Source organism: Lynx rufus, unplaced genomic scaffold, assembly GCF_022079265.1.
Source record: "Lynx rufus isolate CCGP_SWC_20201006 ecotype Redwood Valley unplaced genomic scaffold, mLynRuf1.p SCAF_6, whole genome shotgun sequence".
In the NCBI taxonomy this organism is placed as follows: Eukaryota; Metazoa; Chordata; class Mammalia; order Carnivora; family Felidae; genus Lynx; species Lynx rufus.
The window spans coordinates 78,413,148-78,433,731 of NW_025814878.1; the positions used below are offsets into that span (position 1 = coordinate 78,413,148).

The 20,584-nt window shown below is 36.2% G+C and overlaps 1 protein-coding gene across 1 annotated transcript in view; it reads left to right on the plus strand.

The window, feature by feature from the left end:
• The window catches only part of COL12A1 (collagen type XII alpha 1 chain), a 112,944-nt gene that overhangs the window by 9,000 nt on the left and 83,360 nt on the right, over positions 1-20,584 (plus strand). The window contains exons 3-12 of the mRNA XM_047102604.1: positions 288-431; positions 1,089-1,148; positions 3,378-3,641; positions 3,818-3,982; positions 4,668-4,841; positions 7,333-7,623; positions 8,067-8,669; positions 10,084-10,356; positions 13,596-13,868; positions 15,562-15,834. Coding sequence (XP_046958560.1) covers positions 288-431; positions 1,089-1,148; positions 3,378-3,641; positions 3,818-3,982; positions 4,668-4,841; positions 7,333-7,623; positions 8,067-8,669; positions 10,084-10,356; positions 13,596-13,868; positions 15,562-15,834 — 2,520 coding nt within the window. The remainder of the gene's footprint in view (positions 1-287; positions 432-1,088; positions 1,149-3,377; positions 3,642-3,817; positions 3,983-4,667; positions 4,842-7,332; positions 7,624-8,066; positions 8,670-10,083; positions 10,357-13,595; positions 13,869-15,561; positions 15,835-20,584) is intronic.

Genomic DNA, 20,584 nt, shown 5'->3' on the forward strand with positions numbered 1-20,584 from the left:
TTTGGCTTGATATTCTGGTATATCTTTATTCCAGAGGAATCCTTGAGTCCTCAAACAAATATTGAATATGATTATAATAAGTAAGGTCAATGCCAGCCCATTTATTACATTTCAAAGTTCTGGTTTTAGAAGACAGAAGAAGATGATGTGTGGGTGTTCTGAAAAAAAAAATGCATATATATTTAATTTTTTAGATTTTGAATGTATCTGGGAATTATATTATATTGTGTCATGTTATATGTGAAAGATATTTTATTGCATTCATATTTTCCTTTCTATATTTCCAGATGGGCCTAGTAAAGAATTTACCCTTGCAGCTAGTACCACTGAAACTTTATTAAAAGACCTTATACCTGAAATAGAGTATGTGGTGACAATCACTTCATATGATGAAGTAGAAGAGAGTGTACCAGTTATAGGACAATTAACAAGTAAGCACACATATAAAGTACTTCTATCCTTTTTTATTATGCAGAAGACTTCTCCCACTTTCAGATTTAATCTGTTATGCAGAGTTACTTTGTATCAGTATTAGCAGTTCTTTCTATGATCTTAGTCATTAGTGGATGTTAATAATCCATTCCTGGTTTATAACCCTGGTCTCTGGAAGCAGCAGGAGTGTTATGAATGAAAACTGTTAAAAACATTAAACTTTGCCAGGCAACAATGTTAATGTCTTTTTGAAGTACATCTAAAATATCACTAAAAATAGTTTATTTGCAAGGCATTGCTTATTTGGCAGTATTCTTTGAGCAGCTGGGCATGGACCGTACATTTGAGAGACAGCGGTGTAGGGGCGTGTGGGTGGCTCAGTCGGCTGCGTGTCCCACTCTTGATTTCTGCTCAGGTCATGATCTCTCTCAGTTGATGAGATTGAACCCTCTCTCAGGCTCTGTGCTGACAGTGTGGAGTCAGCTTGGGATTCTCTCTCTCTCTCTCTCTCTCTCTGCCCCTCCTCCACTATCTCTTTTTCTCAAAAATAAATAAATAAACATTGAAAGACAGTGGTAGAAAACAACATATTTATTTTTTAAAAGAACTATTTGTAGGGGTTCATTTCTTTTTGTAATAATCAGGTTTTGATTCAGTTCAAACAGGTGGCCCAACAAAACCAGGGGAGAAGAAACCTGGAAAACCAGAGATACAAAGTAAGTATTTCCCTTAATGTTTTTGCTTGGATTTATAGAAGTCATACTGTAATATAAAGGAGATGTTCCAAATTATATACATAGTTTGATTTTATTCCTGTGTTAATTTCTATTGGTGTTATCTAGAACAAATACAGACAACATAATAGTAATATATGACTAGTTATATTACCTCACATTCTGGGTTTCTAGTCAATTTTTCATTCTAGTTACTAAATATTCACTTTACTGGGAGTGTTTTGAACTGGTGCGTGTCCACTTTTTTTTTTTTTTGCAGGATTTTGGCAGTAGGTGAAAAACAAAGCTCATCACTGAACTTAACTCATTTCTCAAAGAGAAACTGATTGAAATAGGGATATAGGAGAAATATAAGGCTGGAACACAAGAGAGATGGCTTCACTGTGTTTGAAGAAATTCAGTTGCCATGAAAATATACTTCTCAATCTATGTATATGTTATGTTCATCTCTAGGGCATTTAGATGACTTTAATTGATGGCAGTGTAGCTATTTCCAGTGTCTGTGCACAACATCTTTGGTAACATGTGGGTCTTGACATATCTAAAGAATAATTACACATTTTCCAGAGATGATGTTGGGGAGGTGGTGTCTGGGAATCAGTGGGGTGAGAAATTGGAATGGAGTCTTAAGCAGTTTGAAACAACTTCCCAGGTCATTCTGATACATTCTTTCACTACTAGCTCTATTATTATTCGCCCCCACAAAGAATGCAGGAGGCAAGTTAGAGAAGAAAAAGGCATGAAAAACATTGTTTACAATTTTCTTTATAATATACAATTAGGAGCCCAACCCCAAACAAAATAAGGTACACAGTGATCCTTGGTGCGTTTGTAATCAAACAAAAGGAATTTTATTTAGTCTTGTTTTTGCAGTTCCTAGCTTCCTTTGTCTTCTATTGCTTTGACTTACTGAGGTGGACCTTTAAGGAGTTTCTTGGACTCCTAATTTACCACCTTATAAAAGATGGATTTATGACCCAGGATGATAATAAAAGGATTATGGATACAAAGTCCCCTTTATCTGTAATTTTTCCCTACAAATAATTGTTTATCATTCCTTCTGATGCCTAATAATCCGAAGTGAAGTTTGTAGTATGTAGTTATAATGCTAATATTTTCTCCGAGCCATCAATATTTATTCTAAATCAAAGCATTATACCAAATATTGACTATTCAGTAGACTTAAATGGGCCCATTAAATGGTGTGCAAAAATTATTTAGGCATGCAACTTGTATTTAGCTTGCAAAATTTTCCAGGACCCTTTCCTTCTCTTCCTAGCCAAATATTTCTTTTATTATCCACCAACTGACTGCAAGGATGAAAACATCTTCAGAAAATTCACTTAGTGTTGCCTTAAAAATACAGATTTTCATAAGAATCAGTTTGTTTCCCTTCTGACCACAAAGAAAAGAAAGATAGGATGTTTAGTTATAAAAGCCAATCATTGCATTTCAGTAATTTAAGGATGTAATGTGAATTTTTACTTCTGAATTGAAATGTGTTTTTCTACTCTTTGTTTTGTAAAAGTAGGTTTTAGGCTTCCAATTTAGATGCACGGAAAATTAAGACAATAAGATATTTTGACTACCTTGCATCATATTTATGCTTGTTTTGACTTGTGTTAGACTCTGTTAACCCTCTAGACGAACCCACTGCAAACTTCAGACAATTACATTATAAAATGCAGAAGAATTTTAAAAGTTTTTCTCTTTTCTTCAACTTAACTGCATCTGTTTGAATTGGACAGCAGTTGTTTTGTATTTATTGCTAAATACCAAGGAATGAAGACACTGCTTACACTCGTTTTGTATGTCTCCCAGATGTTTTGTGTAATTTTTACTTGGAGAAAAGAGGAAGGATATCATTTATAAAAATAGATAAGTTGATAGCATAAATACTTCCGTCACATGCTCTTGGAGAGTAGATCATTTTTCTATTTATCTTTTCTTGCACGATGTCTTATATAGTAATTTAGAGCCATGTAGTTTCATAAATGCGTGTTAATTGAAAGCACTGAAAATGCTTCTGTATACGCAATTAAAACAGTTTATTCTTTTGTGCATGTCGGTTGTGGGTGAAGAACAATGTGAATTCATTCTGATCAACAAAATGATTTAAGGAGACAACAGTTTTTCAATGTTAGCTTGTAGTCTTTGACTATGAAGCAAGTTAATAATACATCAATTAAAAATATATCCAATGCATTTCAGAATGCTCTGTCAGTGCCTGGACTGATCTGGTGTTCCTCGTGGATGGCTCATGGAGTGTGGGAAGAAATAATTTTAAGTACATTTTAGACTTTATTGCTGCTCTTGTGTCCGCTTTTGACATCGGAGAAGAGAAGACAAGGGTTGGAGTTGTTCAGTACAGCTCTGATACCAGGACTGAATTTAACTTAAGTCAATACTACCAAAGGGATGAGCTTCTTGCTGCAATTAAAAAAATTCCATACAAAGGTGGCAACACAATGACAGGTATGTTTTACAAAGTTCATTATTGTTTGAAAATAAGTGGAACACCTGTTTGGGAAAGAAATTAAGCATCACACAGTTATCATAGCTTAAATAAGTTTGAAGTTAACCACATAGTTTTTGACCTTGGCAAAATTGTGTAGTAAGAAGGGAACAAATATGTTTCTTTTTCGCTTCAGGGGATGCCATTGATTACTTAATTAAAAATACTTTCACGGAATCTGCTGGAGCGAGAGTTGGCTTTCCTAAAGTGGCAATTATTATTACGGATGGCAAGTCCCAGGATGAAGTGGAAATTCCAGCAAGAGAGCTTCGGAGTATTGGGGTTGAAGTTTTCTCTTTGGGTAGGTCACGTTTGGCTGATTATTTTCACTTTAGAACTACTTCAATACTGCCTGCTTAGGAAGAGGAAAGGTTGATTCCTGAAGGAAGGATGCTATTACAAGTGTTCACTGCATTTTATAGTGTAGTGTTAAGCCAGGTTATCTTTCGGTAAAAATTCTGCTTATGTATTTCTCTCCTAGAACTCCCTCAGCCTATGCATTGTGAGGTGGTATTCATATATACATATATATATTTTTGCCAGCCCTCTGTTTTTCAAAGAACGCTGGGCCACTGATTCTAATAAAGATCCTCCTTGTATTATCATTAAGTGTTTCTTTTTTTTTTTATGTGTTTCCTATATTATGTAATACTTGTGGAATTCAGAGGGTTCCAGCTCATTCAGGACTCTGGAAGAAGAAAGTATTATCTTTACAGATGGCAGGGACAAATGATGGCATGATTGGGATGAGAGCCCACTCTGTTTCACTAACCATTCATTTTCCTCTTTGGCTGGCCACTTTATGTGAAATTATAAAATGCCTTTGTCATTTGAACAGTTGCACATTCGTTATGAAGCAAACCAATTCTGGTTTATGACTAAATAAGGATTTAAAAATGTCTTTACTTGTGAAGGACTGAGAAAGCAAAGAACTCCCCGAATTCACATTTTTCTTTTCAATATATCCTTGTCCTTTTGTTTTTAAGGCATTAAAGCTGCAGATGCAAAAGAACTCAAACAAATCGCCTCCACGCCTTCATTAAACCATGTTTTCAACGTGGCCAACTTTGATGCAATTGTGGATATTCAGAATGAGATCATCTCTCAGGTGTGCTCAGGTGTTGATGAACAGCTTGGTGAATTGGTTAGTGGAGAGGAAGGTGAGTGAATTGTTCACTGTTCCCATGTGTTAGCCTTTTCCATTATTTGATGGCGTTTGTAGCTTTATAGGAATTCTAAAGGTAGACATTTTTACTCAAACATATCTTCTAGTGATTCTCCAGTTGTATACTCCATGTGTATGGTTTTTCAGTAACTCAACTTCTTGATATTATTTGTATTGGTCCCCCTCCCCCAGTGGAGCATTAAATAAAAATATTTATATCATTATCAAGTTCTTAAAAAATCTTATTTGAACAAGTTTGACTTGCTCTTTTTGTCTAAGACCATTTTGTGCATGTTGAGCGTCTGCCCATAATTATGCTATTCAGGTACTTGCTTTCATTGTCTTAAACTCTGATTTAAACATTGGCAGGCTGGGAAGACATGTATCTTAGCATTTGGCAACATCAACTAATAAGAACACTGTTAAATGTTCATGTTAAGTGGTGAAAAAAAGGGTTTTCTATCATCATTCTCTGCATGTTTTCAAAACTTTTAAGAATATATCAAAGATCAGTCAGTTTGATCCTTCCACATCTGGAAAAATTTTCCATTTTTATCAGTTATTGTTTCTAAATACATGGGAGAAGGAAAAGACATTTCAGAAGACATTTCATAAACATCCTTTTGGGCATTAGAAAGTCACAATTTCCATGATTGTTGTCCTCTTAGCTTGACAATTGACAAGTGATTAAAGATAAGTTTAGAATAGCTACATCTTCAGTCATGTAAACTCTTTAATCTCCAAACCCCAAGTGTTTTGGCAATGTTCACTGGCCCCAATTCTATTTCAGAACCCCTTCTCATTACTTCATGGGCTCCAAATCTTCTTCGTTTTACTGCCTAATGTCTGATTCTTTTGATCTGTGCTATTACAAAATCAATCCCCTCACCCCACTTTTCCCTGATTAGCCTCTCTTTATGTAGTCTTTTCAATACTCTATTTTTTGAAATATCTGTTATTTATTTTTGGGAGAGCAAAAGATGGGGAGGGGCAGAGAGAGGAGAACAGAGGATCTGAAGAGGCTTCTGTGCTGACAGGCTGACAGCAGTGAGCTCCATGTGGGGCTAGAACTCACACACTTTGACCTGAGCCAAAGTCTGACGCTTAACTGTCTGAGCCACCCATGCACCTCTTAAATACTCTATTTCTTACCTGTCGTACACTGTCCACACTGCACGTGTGAGGGTAGACCAAATTTCTGTCCTGCCACTGTTTGAACTCTGCTTGTATGATGTGCGGGGCTGTATTCCAGGTGTTCACACTGTTCTTCAGGGCCTCTCACTCTTGCTGGCTTAGCCTGTGACTTCTTTTCCCTATTCTGTCTGTGCATCACTCAAAAGTTTTGGCCAAACATCCAGATGGCACATCTGTTGCTTCTCCATACCCCCCACTACTCACTTTTTAGACATCATTTTTATACATATGTATACATATGGAGATATGATTGCCTTTTTGAGGAGGCCACGAGTAAACTGGTGCCTGTTTTATCATCCATTTCTTGCAGGCTGAGATTAAAATAAAAATTGGAACCCATGGGGGAGGGGAAGGAAAAAAAAAAAAAAGACGTTAAAGTGGGAGAGAGCCAAAGCACAAGAGACTGTTAAAAACTGAGAACAAACTGAGGGTTGATGGGGGGTGGGAGGGAGGGGAGGGTGGGTGATGGGTATTGAGGAGGGCACCTTTTGGGATGAGCACTGGGTGTTGTATGGAAACCAATTTGTCAATAAATTTCATATATATAAAAAAATAAAAAAAAATTGGAACTGTACATTCTGGGAAGTTGATTACACTGACAAATGTAAAAGTGTGAAAATTTGATGTGAAATGTCTTCAAATACTTTGTTGTCTGTTACATACATGACTGTATAAGGATAGAAATGTTTTAGATGATTGATATTTCTTTGTCGATATACATGTTGTAAAATGTGTCACTCCTGGTGGCATTATGAATAGAGTTGAACATTTTTTCTTAGCTTGAAACAAGTGGGAATAAAATTGTCTAAGATTATAAGAACTGTCATTTAAGAACTGCTGAGTCCTTTATCTTTCTTTGCATATTATAAAGTATCTTTTAAAGATTACATTTTAATCTTTATAATATCATGAAAACAGAAAAAGAATTGAGCAAGTCATTGGTTGAGCAAATATTTATTGAGTGCCCACTTTGGTACCTAAGAATAAAGATGATGAGTAAAATACCAAAATTAGAATGGAAACCTTGGTCCCGGAGAAGAATTAGGCATCAGACATCTTTTTACTGATTTCTTCCAATGACTTTCTTTCCCCTTAATTTTCTCAGTTCCCTGATTAAAAATCAGGCACTGAGTCTTTTTTGGTTTGGATGTGTACAGGTGAAAGTGAAGACTTGGGATTGGGCAACTCTTCTTGATGCCTTCATGATTAATTTGACTTGGGAGGCTCAAATGTTCAAACCTATGGGTTGCATTTCACTGTTTTTAATCACTGTTCTACTTGTTACTTTTTAGTTATTGAACCTCCTTCAAATTTGATTGCCACGGAAGTGTCATCAAAATACATTAAACTAACTTGGAGTCCATCTCCTAGCCCAGTGACTGGCTATAAAGTCCTCCTTACACCAATGACCGTCGGAAGCCGACAGCACGCACTGAGTGTGGGGCCTCAGACCACCGCACTCAGTGTTCGTGACCTTTCAGCAGACACAGAATACCAGATCAGTGTTTCTGCCATGAAGGGACTGACATCCAGTGAACCCGTTTCAATAATGGAGAAGACTCAGCCCATGAAAGTTCAAGTGGGTAAGTTCATGGGCATATCATTGAGTTTGGAATAGGTGATGGTTCATTTGACAGTATGCCTTCCTGCATCGGGTTTAGTTTTAAACAAAATATTTACAATAGTTTTCTTTAAAAAATTAAAAAAATTTTTTTAATGTTTATTTATTTTTGAGAGAGACAAAGACAGAAAGCAAGTGGGTTGGGGCAGAGGGAGAAGGAGGCACAGAATTTGAAGCAGGCTCCAGTTTCTGAGCTGTCAGCACAGAGCCTGACGTGGGGCTTGAACTCATGAACCATGAGATCATGACCTGGGTGGAAGTTGGATGCTCAACCGACTGAGCCACCCAGGCACCCTGCAATAGTTTTCTTTTAAATAAGCGTGCATACTGAGAAAACCAGATATCTATATTTTAATGACTGATTTGTATTTGTTGAACTTTAATGGACTTTCTTTCTTCTTACAGAATGCTCACGTGGTGTGGATATAAAAGCCGATATTGTGTTTTTGGTTGATGGTTCTTATAGCATTGGGATTGCAAACTTTGTTAAAGTTAGAGCCTTTCTGGAAGTTCTTGTAAAAAGTTTCGAGATTTCACCAAATAGGGTACAGATAAGTCTTGTCCAGTACAGCCGGGATCCTCATACTGAGTTCACTTTGAAAAAATTCAACAAAGTTGAAGATATAATCGAAGCAATAAACACCTTCCCCTACAGAGGAGGATCTACAAACACTGGGAAAGCAATGACTTATGTCAGAGAGAAAATATTTGTGCCTAGCAAGGGTTCAAGAGGCAACGTACCAAAGGTCATGATTCTTATCACTGATGGGAAATCTTCAGATGCTTTCAGAGATCCTGCTATAAAACTAAGGAATTCCGATGTGGAAATCTTTGCAGTTGGTGTGAAGGATGCTGTTCGCTCAGAATTAGAAGCTATTGCCTCTCCTCCTGCTGAGACCCACGTGTTCACAGTGGAAGATTTTGATGCTTTTCAGAGAATATCTTTTGAACTCACACAGTCTATTTGCCTAAGAATTGAGCAAGAGTTGGCAGCTATAAAGAAAAAAGGTTAGTAGACTTTGTAGAGTCGAGGTTATCTGTTCATGAACAAAGCATTTGGTTATAAAATTGAGGATATATAATTGTGGATTGTTTTTTTCATGAGCTAGAAAAAGGAATTTTGCTGCCTTATAGAAATCTTTTGAGCTTAGTTTATTTAGCTCTGAGATAGGACTTTATTTTGCGTATGGATCATGTATTTATTGATGAAAAAGCTGTTTACCATGAGTCACGAGATATTTTCGATCCTAGATCCTTAAGCATGGCTGGTTACCAGCTTTATCACACTTATTTGCCATATTCAATTCAACAACCACTAGTTGAGTGTCTACTATGTGCTAGATGGTGAACCAAGTCTTTTGAATCAAAGGTGACTAGAACAGAGTCCTGGATGTTTGAATTCTTCTTTCGCATTCCCTTTCCCTTACACTTTTAGGCGTTATTCCTCAAGCAGGAATTCCCTACCCTCTTTTCTTCATTTGTTCAAATTCTGTTTTTGAACATTCAGTTAAAAGTCCCATCTCTTTCATCAAGGCTTCCTTAACTGCTCTGGTGCTGGAACACTTAGTATCACTTCCGGTCATTTGGTGTTCATAGGTACTGCTCTGTTTTGTTAATAACGTCACACTCTCCTTCTTTCCAATTCGATTGTTTGTTCCCTGAGAACAGCAGTGTGCCTTAAATGTTGGCTCTTCCTATGACTCAGTTTAATGAATACTCTTTTGTTAGGAAAAGTCCCTTAATTATAATCTTAAAATATTTGTCTATCACCAGAAGTTAATATCCTATTGCCGAGGATGAATGGGAAAATACTGATGGTTCATTTTAGGTTTGTTACTGTTTAACTATTCCAGTTGTGGGCAGGACCATTCCATTACTGCTTTGTGTTTAGAAACTCAATTCAAATTCAATTTTATTCATTTATGTATTTTTATTTTTTATTTTTAAAGTTTAGTTATTTTGAGAGAGAGAGAGAGAGTGCACACGTGAGTGCAGGAGGGGCAGAGAGAGAGAAGGGGAGAGACAATCTCATGCAGGCTCCAAGCTGTCAGCACAGAGCCTGATGTGGGGCTTGATCCCATGAACTGTGACACCATGACCTGAGCTGAAATCAAGAATCGGTCACTTAAATGACTGAGCCACCCTGGTGCCCCCAAGTTCAATTTTAATTAGTCCTTTAAACAGTGTAACTTAGTATTATGAATGGTCGAGACAAATGATCAGGATCTTCTTGTAGGGCTGTAAGTGAGAGGCCCTCTCTCAATGGTCATGTGTGGCATATTTACTCAATGTATTTGTCTCAATGACTATTCTTCCAATGAATACAAGCCCTTTCGGAAAAATAATCATTAGTTCCAATTTAGCTTTATAGATTTAAAAATTTCAAACTCTGGCCTTTTTTTTTTCTTTTTTTTTTTAATAGCTTATGTACCTCCAAAGGATCTTAGTTTTTCTGAGGTGACTTCTTACAGTTTCAAAACGAACTGGTCTCCCGCTGGAGAAAATGTTTTTTCATACCACATCACCTACAAGGAAGCTACCGGGGATGATGAGGTCACAGTGGTGGAGCCAGCATCGAGCACCAGTGTCATTCTCAACAACTTGAAGCCAGAGACTCTGTACTTAGTCAACGTAACTGCAGAGTATGAGGATGGCTTCAGCATTCCCTTAGCTGGAGAAGAGACCACTGCGGAAGGTGAGATGGGGTTTCTGACCCTGTTTTCCAAAAACTAGCAATTTATTGTAGAACCAGGTTACAGTTTGAAATAATCATCTGCAACTATAGTTTAGAATGGTGAATGTCTTTGTAAGATTCAGCCTCTATAAAGTACAGCTATTCATACACCCTTTTAGAAAGTGGAAAAAAAATTCATGTAAAAAAATCCCTAGATTTATTTTGATGAATTTGAGGTAGAGATACAGAGAACTATTAATAATTATGGAATTAACTCTCAAAATACTACTTTTCCAGATTTTTCTGTCCCATGTTTCAGCAGTGTTATGTTCAAATACTTATGAATTTTGTTTGCTTTATCTATGGATGTGATGGCAAATATATTACCAAATGTTTTTTCTTTGTAAAAATTGTGGTAAAATACACATAACATAAAATTACCATTTTAACCATTTTAAATGCACATTTCGGTGGCAGTTAGTACACTCATATTATTATTACCACCATGTGTCTCTAGAACTTTTTTTTATCTTGCAAAACTGAAACTCTGTATTCATTAAAAAATAACTCTCCATTCCTCTCCCCACTGCCCCTGACAACCACCATTCTATTTTTCTGTTTCTATGAATTTGACTACTCTAGTTACCTCATAGGGGTGGAATCATACAGTATTTGACCTTTTGTGTTTGGCTTATTTCACTTAGCATAATGTCCCCAAGGTTCATTCATGTTGTAGCTTGTGTCAGAATATCCTTTCTTCTTATGGCTGAAAGAAATTCCATTGTATGTATATACCACTTTTTGATTGTCCACTCACCCATGGGTTGCTTCCACCTTTTAGCTATTGTAAATAATGCTGCTAAGAACATGGGTGTACACATTTTACCAAATGTTTCAAGCAGTGTTTGTTTAGGTATATCCTCTTCACTGGATAGAGTTGAGTACTTTCTGATACATTTCACTACATTGAATATTCAAAGGGTACCAAGGAACCTGGCCATGAGAAGACTAAGACTAGGCAATTACTCTTTAAGATAAATATCGCAAATATTAAAAGATATGTCAGTTGTTCTCCATTTTTTACTAGGGATGAGCAAAAAAGCATAAACAGATACATGAGGAAATTAAGATGGTTACAAAGAAGTATTTGCTAACAGGAAAGGCACATGTTGGCATACCTTGCTGATAAAAGCTAGAGAATCTTTTTTCTCTGAAGGATTTTTCAAATAAGATTGATGTTTTCTTTTTGTGCATGGTTTAGGGAAATTTCTATATGAAATCCAGCAAATAAAATAATGGCCAAAGTTTACTTCTTTTCTTGTGATTTTTTTGTGTTGAGTAACCCTGAAATCCATACTTAGATATTTCTGATTTTCTGATAATTTCTCTATAATGCCCATATTGTTGCTTGATGAGCCTGGCCCTTTTCCTTCAGCATTTTGGGATGGGGATGGGAATATGGATAAGAAGAAATTTAAATCCAGAGGGTATTTGAGTAGAGCCAACTACATTCATATATGCTCTAGTTTTTGCTCATTGGGCTCCAATGATACAATTTGGTAATACATTTCTAATTCTAATGTCTGTAGTGAAATCTGAAGTTTAAACTTTCTTTAGTCAATAAGGAAGTTTCTGATTTCAGTACCTTCGTTAAGCTACTAATTATTGAGCTCCAACTTATGTGTCAGGTACTGTGATAATTTTTTTCCATGGATTATCTCATTTAACAACTTCAGTAAACCTATAAGTAGTCGTGTTTTTTCCTTCTGGGTAATCTGAAGCTCAAAATTACACATTCAGCTTCAAAACTAGTACAGTAGTTCCCCTTAATCTGTGGCTTCACTTTCCGTGGTTTCAGTTGCCCACTGTCAACCACAGTCCAGAAGCAGATGATTTTCCTTCTGGCTATTGTTAGAAGGTCAATAGTAGTCTAATTCTACATCCCAGTGCCTACATCATTCACCTCACTTCATCTCATCATGTAGGCATTTCATCATCTCACATTATCACAGGAAGGGTGAGTACAGCACAATAAGATATTTTGAGAGAGGGAGAGACCACATTCACTTAACTTTTATTATAGTATATTGTTATAATTATTCTATTTTATTATAGTTGTTGTTAATCTCTTAATGTGCCTGATTTATAAATTAAACTTCACTATAGGTATGCTTCTATAGGAAAAACATAGCGTATATAAGGTTCAGTACTATTCGTGGTTTCAAACATCCTCTGGGAAGTCTTGGAATGTCACCATTGCAGATAAGTGGTGGGGGAAACTACTATATTCAAACTCATCAGTTTATCTGTCTCATTTGTTCTGGCTAATTTAGTCTTTTTCCTTGCCATGTAAAATGAATCATGGCTGTAACTCTGCCAACTGCCATTGCTTTTCTTAAGGGATACACTTCTTTTCTCCCTGAAGTGATCTACTGACGTATTGGCTGTTTAGGTAAACTTCTCATTATATGCGAGATAAATGCAGTTGTTTTGCACTGTGCTTTCACTCCAGTGGATTGAAAAGACAATAACCTTTAGTCCATCTTCCCTGAACGTGTGGTCCAAATGAACAATTTTCTCCTTAAATAATTTAAACATGTTTACTAACTATAAAGCTGAATGATGTTCTCATTTAGGCTTAATGGAAATCTATTTAAGACTGTTAGTCTATGGACATTACACACATTGCAATTTGACCTCAAGATTTAGATCCAGGTAGCATTCATTAAGTGTCTACAGTGTGTTTGGTCTAACACATGTATGGTCTAATTATTCTCCAAGTCAAAGGACTCTGCAGATAAAAAAAGTTAGCTGTGGGACTGGCTGGGTAAGACAGTTCATTCAAGTGGGTAAATATGGTAGAACTGGGTATTAGGTATTATTTTCCTATGTTTCTGAGAAAATCTAGTTAGAGGAAAAGGGTTGGCTACTTATATTTGAAGACATGAGTTATTTTTATTTTTGAATTTTATGTCAATATGAATTTACTATTTAATAGAGTACATATTTATGATTTTAAAAGTTTACTATTATATACCTCTTTATTTGATTAAAAAATTAACAGTACTTACTTTCTTTCTGTATATTGAGTATTTATTGTTTCATCACCTAGCTAATATCTGGCTAAATGAATGCTGTAACCAGGATGTTTGATAAAATGCTGCTTTTGGATTTGTTTAGAGGAATGCTATAATTTATTGATCAAAAGCTAGTTTTGCATTTTTTTGTGTAAAATAAACTTTTTAAAAAAAATATTTCAGTAAAAGGAGCGCCTCGAAACCTAAAGGTGACAGACGAAACTACAGACAGCTTCAAAATTACCTGGACTCAAGCTCCAGGGAGAGTGTTAAGGTACCGAATTATATATAAACCAGTTGCTGGCGGAGAGAGCAAAGAAGTGACCACCCCTGCCAATCAGAGGAGGATAACACTCGAGAACCTGACTCCAGACACAAAATATGAAGTATCTGTAATTCCGGAATATTTCTCAGGACCTGGGTCTCCGCTGACTGGAAATGCAGCCACTGAAGAAGGTAGAGGAAATATACCAACTGTGTGGTAACAACCAAACTCTTGACTGCAGGGAAAGCTGTAGGCAACTATCAGGACACTACAGGATACTACTTTATCTCGATTATCTGAGTATTTTAGACTGTAGTCCTTTTAGACTGGAGTTACCCAAATTTTTGACTGACTTATGACAACATTTACTTGTGTCGATAGAACTCAAATACTATTTATGATCTACATATTCTTTTAAAAATAGCATGATTACATATTCTGATATAAATTGAAGGATGACTAGGGATTAAAAATCAAACTGCTCTGCACCATTGAAACAGATTATATATTACTTCTTCAGGAAGATTTTAAAATAATAACCTGTTTTTTACCTAAATGGTTAGGCCCCCAGGATAGATTCTGATATTTGCTGCAAATTATTAATGTTAAATATTTGTTTTACTGAGAAAAATTAAGGCATTCATAATTTTCATTTTATTCATTTATTCATTTCATTTTATTTATTTCATTTTATTCTTTAACATTTAAAATAATAGCAATAACAACATATTCGCAACAATGAACAGTTGTTGAGGACTTGTTTGTGTCAGGTTCTGTGCAAAGAGCTTTTCATATATTTTCTTATTTGATCCATGCATAGAGTCAATGGAATTGTTAGTATTATTATCCCTTTTTATAAGGAAGTCAAGGCTGAGGATACTAAATAATAGCTCAGAGTCATGTTGCCGATAAGCAGTGAATCTGAGTCAGACACTCGTAAGGAATACCCACCCCAGCATGGCCTGCGTCACCACTTCCCTCCCAGTGTAAGCAGCTAAATAGCCTGTCCTATGGAGTCCCCTTCTCTTTCCATCTGATTTCTTCCTCCTCTCTGCCCTTCAGAAAGTCACCACTTCCTTTTTTCTCTTTCTAGTTGGGGATCTAGGGCCCTTTGTGCTGGGTACTGTAAAAAGATCCAGTGGCTCTTCATCTTTCTGTTTTTTGGAGTGAAAGTGGTTACCTGTTGTGTGCCCAGTGGAGAGTGTCATAGGATTGGTGCCTTGTGACCCTTCAGAGATGACATTACCACTCTACCAGAAAAGTCATGAAATGCCAAACATCATAGTTCCAAAGGGATGGACAGCCCCTGAGTTTTACCCAAGGCAAGGCCTCACTTGGGCTGTTTCTTACCTTAAGACTTTTTCTAGGATAGCATTTGATCATTTATCATTTTTATCACATCAGTGTATTTCCTGGTTATTACATTTAGAAGTTCATAGCATGATACCAATAAAATCCTTTTTATTGAGAATTTCTTGGAGGAGTTAAAGCCTACATTGTGATACTAATCAACGTATTTACAATTTGTAGGGCTTTGTTCCACTTTTAGGGAAAAAGATTGTAGTTTTTAACATCAAAGAGAGTAACATGAAAGATATTAACCTATGTAAACACTGAAGACGAATGGGATGCCTTTTGATTTGTTTCTACTGACAAATAAGGCCCAGTTTAGAAATGCTTAGGCTCTGTTGGCCAATCAAGAGTTACGATTGCTGTAATACCACTCAGGATATAAATTTGATGTGGTGCGCGTGCCGCCCACACACAAACACAGACACCCCCCCCCCCCCGCAACACGCACCCCCACACGCAAAGCATCAAAATGTTTTTCAAGTCATTTTATTCAATAATGAGTTTTGATGTTGTTTTTGTTTTTTAATGAAGTTAGAGGGAACCCAAGAGACTTAAGAGTTTCTGACCCCACAACATCAACTATGAAATTGTCTTGGACTAGAGCACCGGGGAAAGTGAAACAGTATCTCATCACATACACCCCAGCGGCAGGGGGTGAAACTCAAGAGGTTACTGTGACGGGAGACACAGACAGAACTGTGCTGAGAGGATTAAACGAAGGGACACAATACGCCTTATCTGTGACAGCCCTGTATGCATCCGGGGCTGGAGATGCCCTGTTTGGTGAAGGAGCAACGCTTGAAGGTAATTACCGTCATGTTTTATAGAAATTCCTGAATTTGTTGGTGATTTGTTTAGGAAGCTGAAAATGTTTCCGGAGAACAAAATCTAGAAATGTGTTATCCTTTCTCTTAAAAGGAATTTGGATTGAAAAGTAACTATGAAACCGCCTGTGATTCAGAGATATAGAATGCAAGCAACTGTAAAAAATCACGTGTGATCAGGAAGAGGTGTACCGGGAAGCTGAGTGCATCATAAGGCCATAGAAATGTGTTCTTAATGCCATGGGTTGGTTGAGTGGAGAAGAGGTGTGTGACATTCAGGGTGGGAAAGGGCCTTGGGGAACATCTGTGGGTGAAAAGGATTTGGGTTGCCCAAGGTAATGTGACTGCTTCCATCACTCACGAGCAGACAGAAACCCTTTTCTGACTCTGAGTCTCATTTCATTCACCATGCATAAAAGCATTCAGCTTGAGAAATATGAGAATCCAGGTTTTTGCTTTGTTTGTTTTCTGAATGACCTCTAAAATTCAGCTCTGTGTTAGAAGTTTGAAGTTAATGCGGTACTTAGCAAGAACCACCACCAAGACTGGAGCTATGTCCTTGGTTCTGCAGAGTTAATTGCCAGAGGGCTTCATATTTCTTAGAATCTTTTGAAATATAATGGCAGCTTACATTTAACTCACCACAACTACAAAGTAAGTTGTGTAAGAGGGAGAAAATACAAATTTGGCCTAACTACAATAAGAATGTTGTGATATTAAAAAGAAATATCAGTGGATGATTACAATAATGAGTCGGTACCATAGCTGGAAGCCTAAATGGAAATCAGGCATTGATTCCTTTTTGTTATCACCATCTTTTATATGACTTACTGAAAATAGTTATAGGAAGAAAACAAATCTGAAGTACCTTTTGTGATGTGAAGTCACAGTGACCTTAGGTAAAATATCTGTCTAATTTGGTGGATCCGGGAGCTTGGAGGATTGTAGATATTATAATTAACAGGGACAAGGCCCACAACAGACAGTTTTGATTAAAACTTCAAGACTGTCAATAGTTAAAACAAAAACAAATATTCTAATCAATCCTATCTCTAATGGTGACCAAGAGTTTAATTCCAATAGTGCCTGAAATCTACTTTTAAAAGAGGATTTAAATGAAAGATTAAATACCAGTGTGTACAATACTGATTACTAGAAGAGTCCTGGTTTGACTAGTTAGCCATGTGACCTTGACATGTTTCCTTAACCCCTTGAGTCTTAGTTTTCCCATCTATAAGAGGGGATGATCATTGCTCGGCCTTCATCCCAGATTTATCGTGGAGATCGAATGGGAGACTCTAAGCGAAACTCTTTGTGAACGGTAAAATACTATATGTATATAAAATTCATGAGGAGAAATAATATTCACTTTAAGATTGATATCTAAAAATAAAGCTTTTGTAAGTATTTTGGAGATATTGATTAGCTACCCTAAAGTTTTGAAAATAATAAGAACTAGAAATGGAATTTGCCTTAATTACAGAGACATAATCCAATCAGTAAAGCATGTGATCTTTCTATCTGGAGCAACGTCCAGAATTTCTGAAAAGTTTGTTTTTTTGTTTTGACCTTTTGAAGTTCTCTTTCTCATGTGCTTCCCATAGGCTTTCAACATAGGTTGTTTATAGGATTTTTTAAGGATAAACTTTTGAGCTTCTGTTTTTTTACAGAATAATTGTAGGTTATTGATGTTTGTGAAAATTTCTCATAAGGAATATCTTGGAAATGATTTAATAGTTTTACTTCTTATACCTTTTAACCTTCTGATATTTTTCTGCATTTTCTTACTTTAAAACAAACCATATTCATACTCAGTCCAAATCTCTTAAAGCTAAAAATTAGGGCATTTTTGTTAATAATATATTAACAATCTTTAGAAAACAAAATACACATTTTAATTTAATAGCAAACATATTCTATTAAGCTGTGATTTTTCTAAGCCAAATGTATAGCTAAATTGTTTATAATTTTATAGTTTTGTACAAGTAGTATAGAAAATCTACTAACTTCTATGCATGTGCCCCCTCTCCCCCCCCCCCCCCCGCAAACACACATATTTGATCAGAAATTACCTCTAAGGGAGATACATGAGTAGTAAAATAGATCTTAGAAATTACTGTTTTCAATTTCCTGAGAAGGAGGGAAGTGAGATGATTAACTATAGTTAACTGATAATTGAATTGTAATAATCCTTTTTTTCCCATTTATACCAAAGCTCTTTACTACATGAAGGATTATATAAAATGCTGCCAGCCTGATTTTATTAACATATTTATCCCATTGCATTATGTGTGGTAAACTTGACAAATATGTGAAAGCATAGTTGTGACTAAATTAAAATTGTGGATTTTTGCCCCTGGTTATTCCATTTCATTTTATTGTATTAACTTAGCCAAATCCACATACCATATACAGGAATAGGATATGATGGTAAATGCAGGGAGTGGAAAGCCAGAAACAGAGCCAGGCAACTGCTTTTGAGGGCCGCTGTTTTTCTAATCTGTTTTTCTCTTGGGAGAGAAGGTGGTAAGAGCAGACCTTGAAGGAATGTTTCTTCCATCCAGAGGCATGGTCCAGCCGGCAAGAGCATTCTGTAGGTTGAAATTTTATGGATTGTCTGAAGTGCATTCTATTCAATTCAAAAAATATTAAAAAAAATATTTAGTATGGTCTACAACCATCCCTAACTTGAATCCATTTCCTAGTTTGTTGAAATGTAGCCAATGATCAGAAAATTCCCCTGTCCCTGGAAGAGAGATTTATTAGCATTGGCATTGGGGAAGTTCATGGTTTGCTCTAGGACTGTATGAAATAGAATCACAAAGGCAGTGTTTATTACTATTTCAGATCCAAACTTCAGAGGAATCTGAGCACAAACTCTTGGGTTTGATTTACATGATCCCCCCCCCCATTGTTGTTGTTAAAGTAGATTTAATGTAATTACTAAAGCACTGTTGTAATGTAAAAGTACTTTAGATCCTGATGGAACTTTTAATTGTCACTGTTAGTATTTAGAGAAAGGAAAACCTGTTCATAGAAACCCTGAAATGAATAATGGCCATTTTTAATGCAAAGATTGACCACAAATGAATGAAAATTTCAGTTTGGGAATAATATGGTTCGTTTTGTTTCTGAGTGTTGTTTTTTGGCTATGGAAAAGATGACTTTTCAACATTTCCTTTGTTGCAGTTGCTATAGCAACCTGCCAACTTCCTAGACATGAAGAACTTCCTGTACATCAAACCAAGCTAACTCAGCTGACATTTTGTTACAATGAGGTTTTTAGCACATCATAGGGATTCCTCTGCATGATGTTGAGTAGCGTGGGGCCTCTCCAAGACAGACTAAATAAGGTCTCTATGTTTCCCTAGATTTATTGCTATCTCATAATTTGAAAAATTATATGTTCTGAGTATAACAACTCTGAGGTTTCCTGGGAACTTTAGCACAATTACCAAGCAGCAATTCATATTTCCTTTCCTGCACGTTAATGGCTCATCAGAGAAATATCTAAATCATGTTGGAGACATAACAGTTATGGAAGAAATCTTCAGGCTTTGAGGTTGAAGGGTGACTTGTTAAGCGGTTTTTAAGAACTACATACTGCTTAACGTACTTGTTAGCTTATCAATAGTGAACTTTGTCCTTTGGAGTGGTGGATCTAATTCATTGGCTGTAAATCAAGTATGTTTCCACATAAACGCGGAAGCAGGTTTTCTGTATTCTGCTGTGGAAAGTTGGATGACTTTTGAACTGAGCTTTAACGGAAAAGACAAATTGATTTAGAAGAGGATTTACATTACATTTTCAATTTAATTTCTATTTTTGAAAGTGGTATGTGAAACTCAATGAAAGCTGACTGGAACAATTTATACAGTTTCATTTCATTATGATTAATTTTTCAGTTATCATCATTGGCTAATTTGCGTTATAATTATATTTGAATTGGATGATGATTTGCTTTTCAGAAAGCAAATGGAAAAGGGCTAAGGAAACGTAGGAAAGTTACTTAAATGAGGCATTAGTTCTTTGGCTTCATATGTGGAAAAAGCAGAAATCAACCCCTTGTGGATGTTCAGATCATGAGAAATGCACCTGTCTAAATTACTTCCCACAACGGTAGCTCAGAGATGCATGTGAGCAGGCATGAGAAAAATGACTTTTGAGTATATCTAAATATGTTTGATAATCAGAGAAGAGATATTGAGTATCAGAATCTCAAAAACTGATAAATTTTGTGTGTTTAAATTTATGACAGAAAAGCATGTTATTTCTTATAAATATACTGTTACTGTACTGGGGAGGATAAGGTAGCTGGGAAAACTATTGAGAAGGATGAAGATAAAGGCATGCCATCATTATAGAAGAGGACTTGTTTGAAACGATTGCCAGAAATTCTATTACCAGAAATAAAAGTAATATTCAAAGCATAGGCATATACCCCAGAACAGCAGAAAACAGGTACCATGAAATTAAATATTATTGAGAACAATATTGCTTATGTGAAATCCTGAACAAACTAAAACATCATAAAACAAACATTTATAAGTCTTGAGGCAGAGCGAAAAGAGGGACTCGAGGAGGTAGGAAGCCTTTGCTAAAGTGGAAGTGGGTCCAGGTTCTGGGAAGCATAGTGACAAAGGAGCAAAAAGACTACTGGCATTGGTTCCTGTTCACTGGATCGTTTCTATAGCTTCCCCTTTTAAGAAACAGTAATCTCTCCTGCCGAA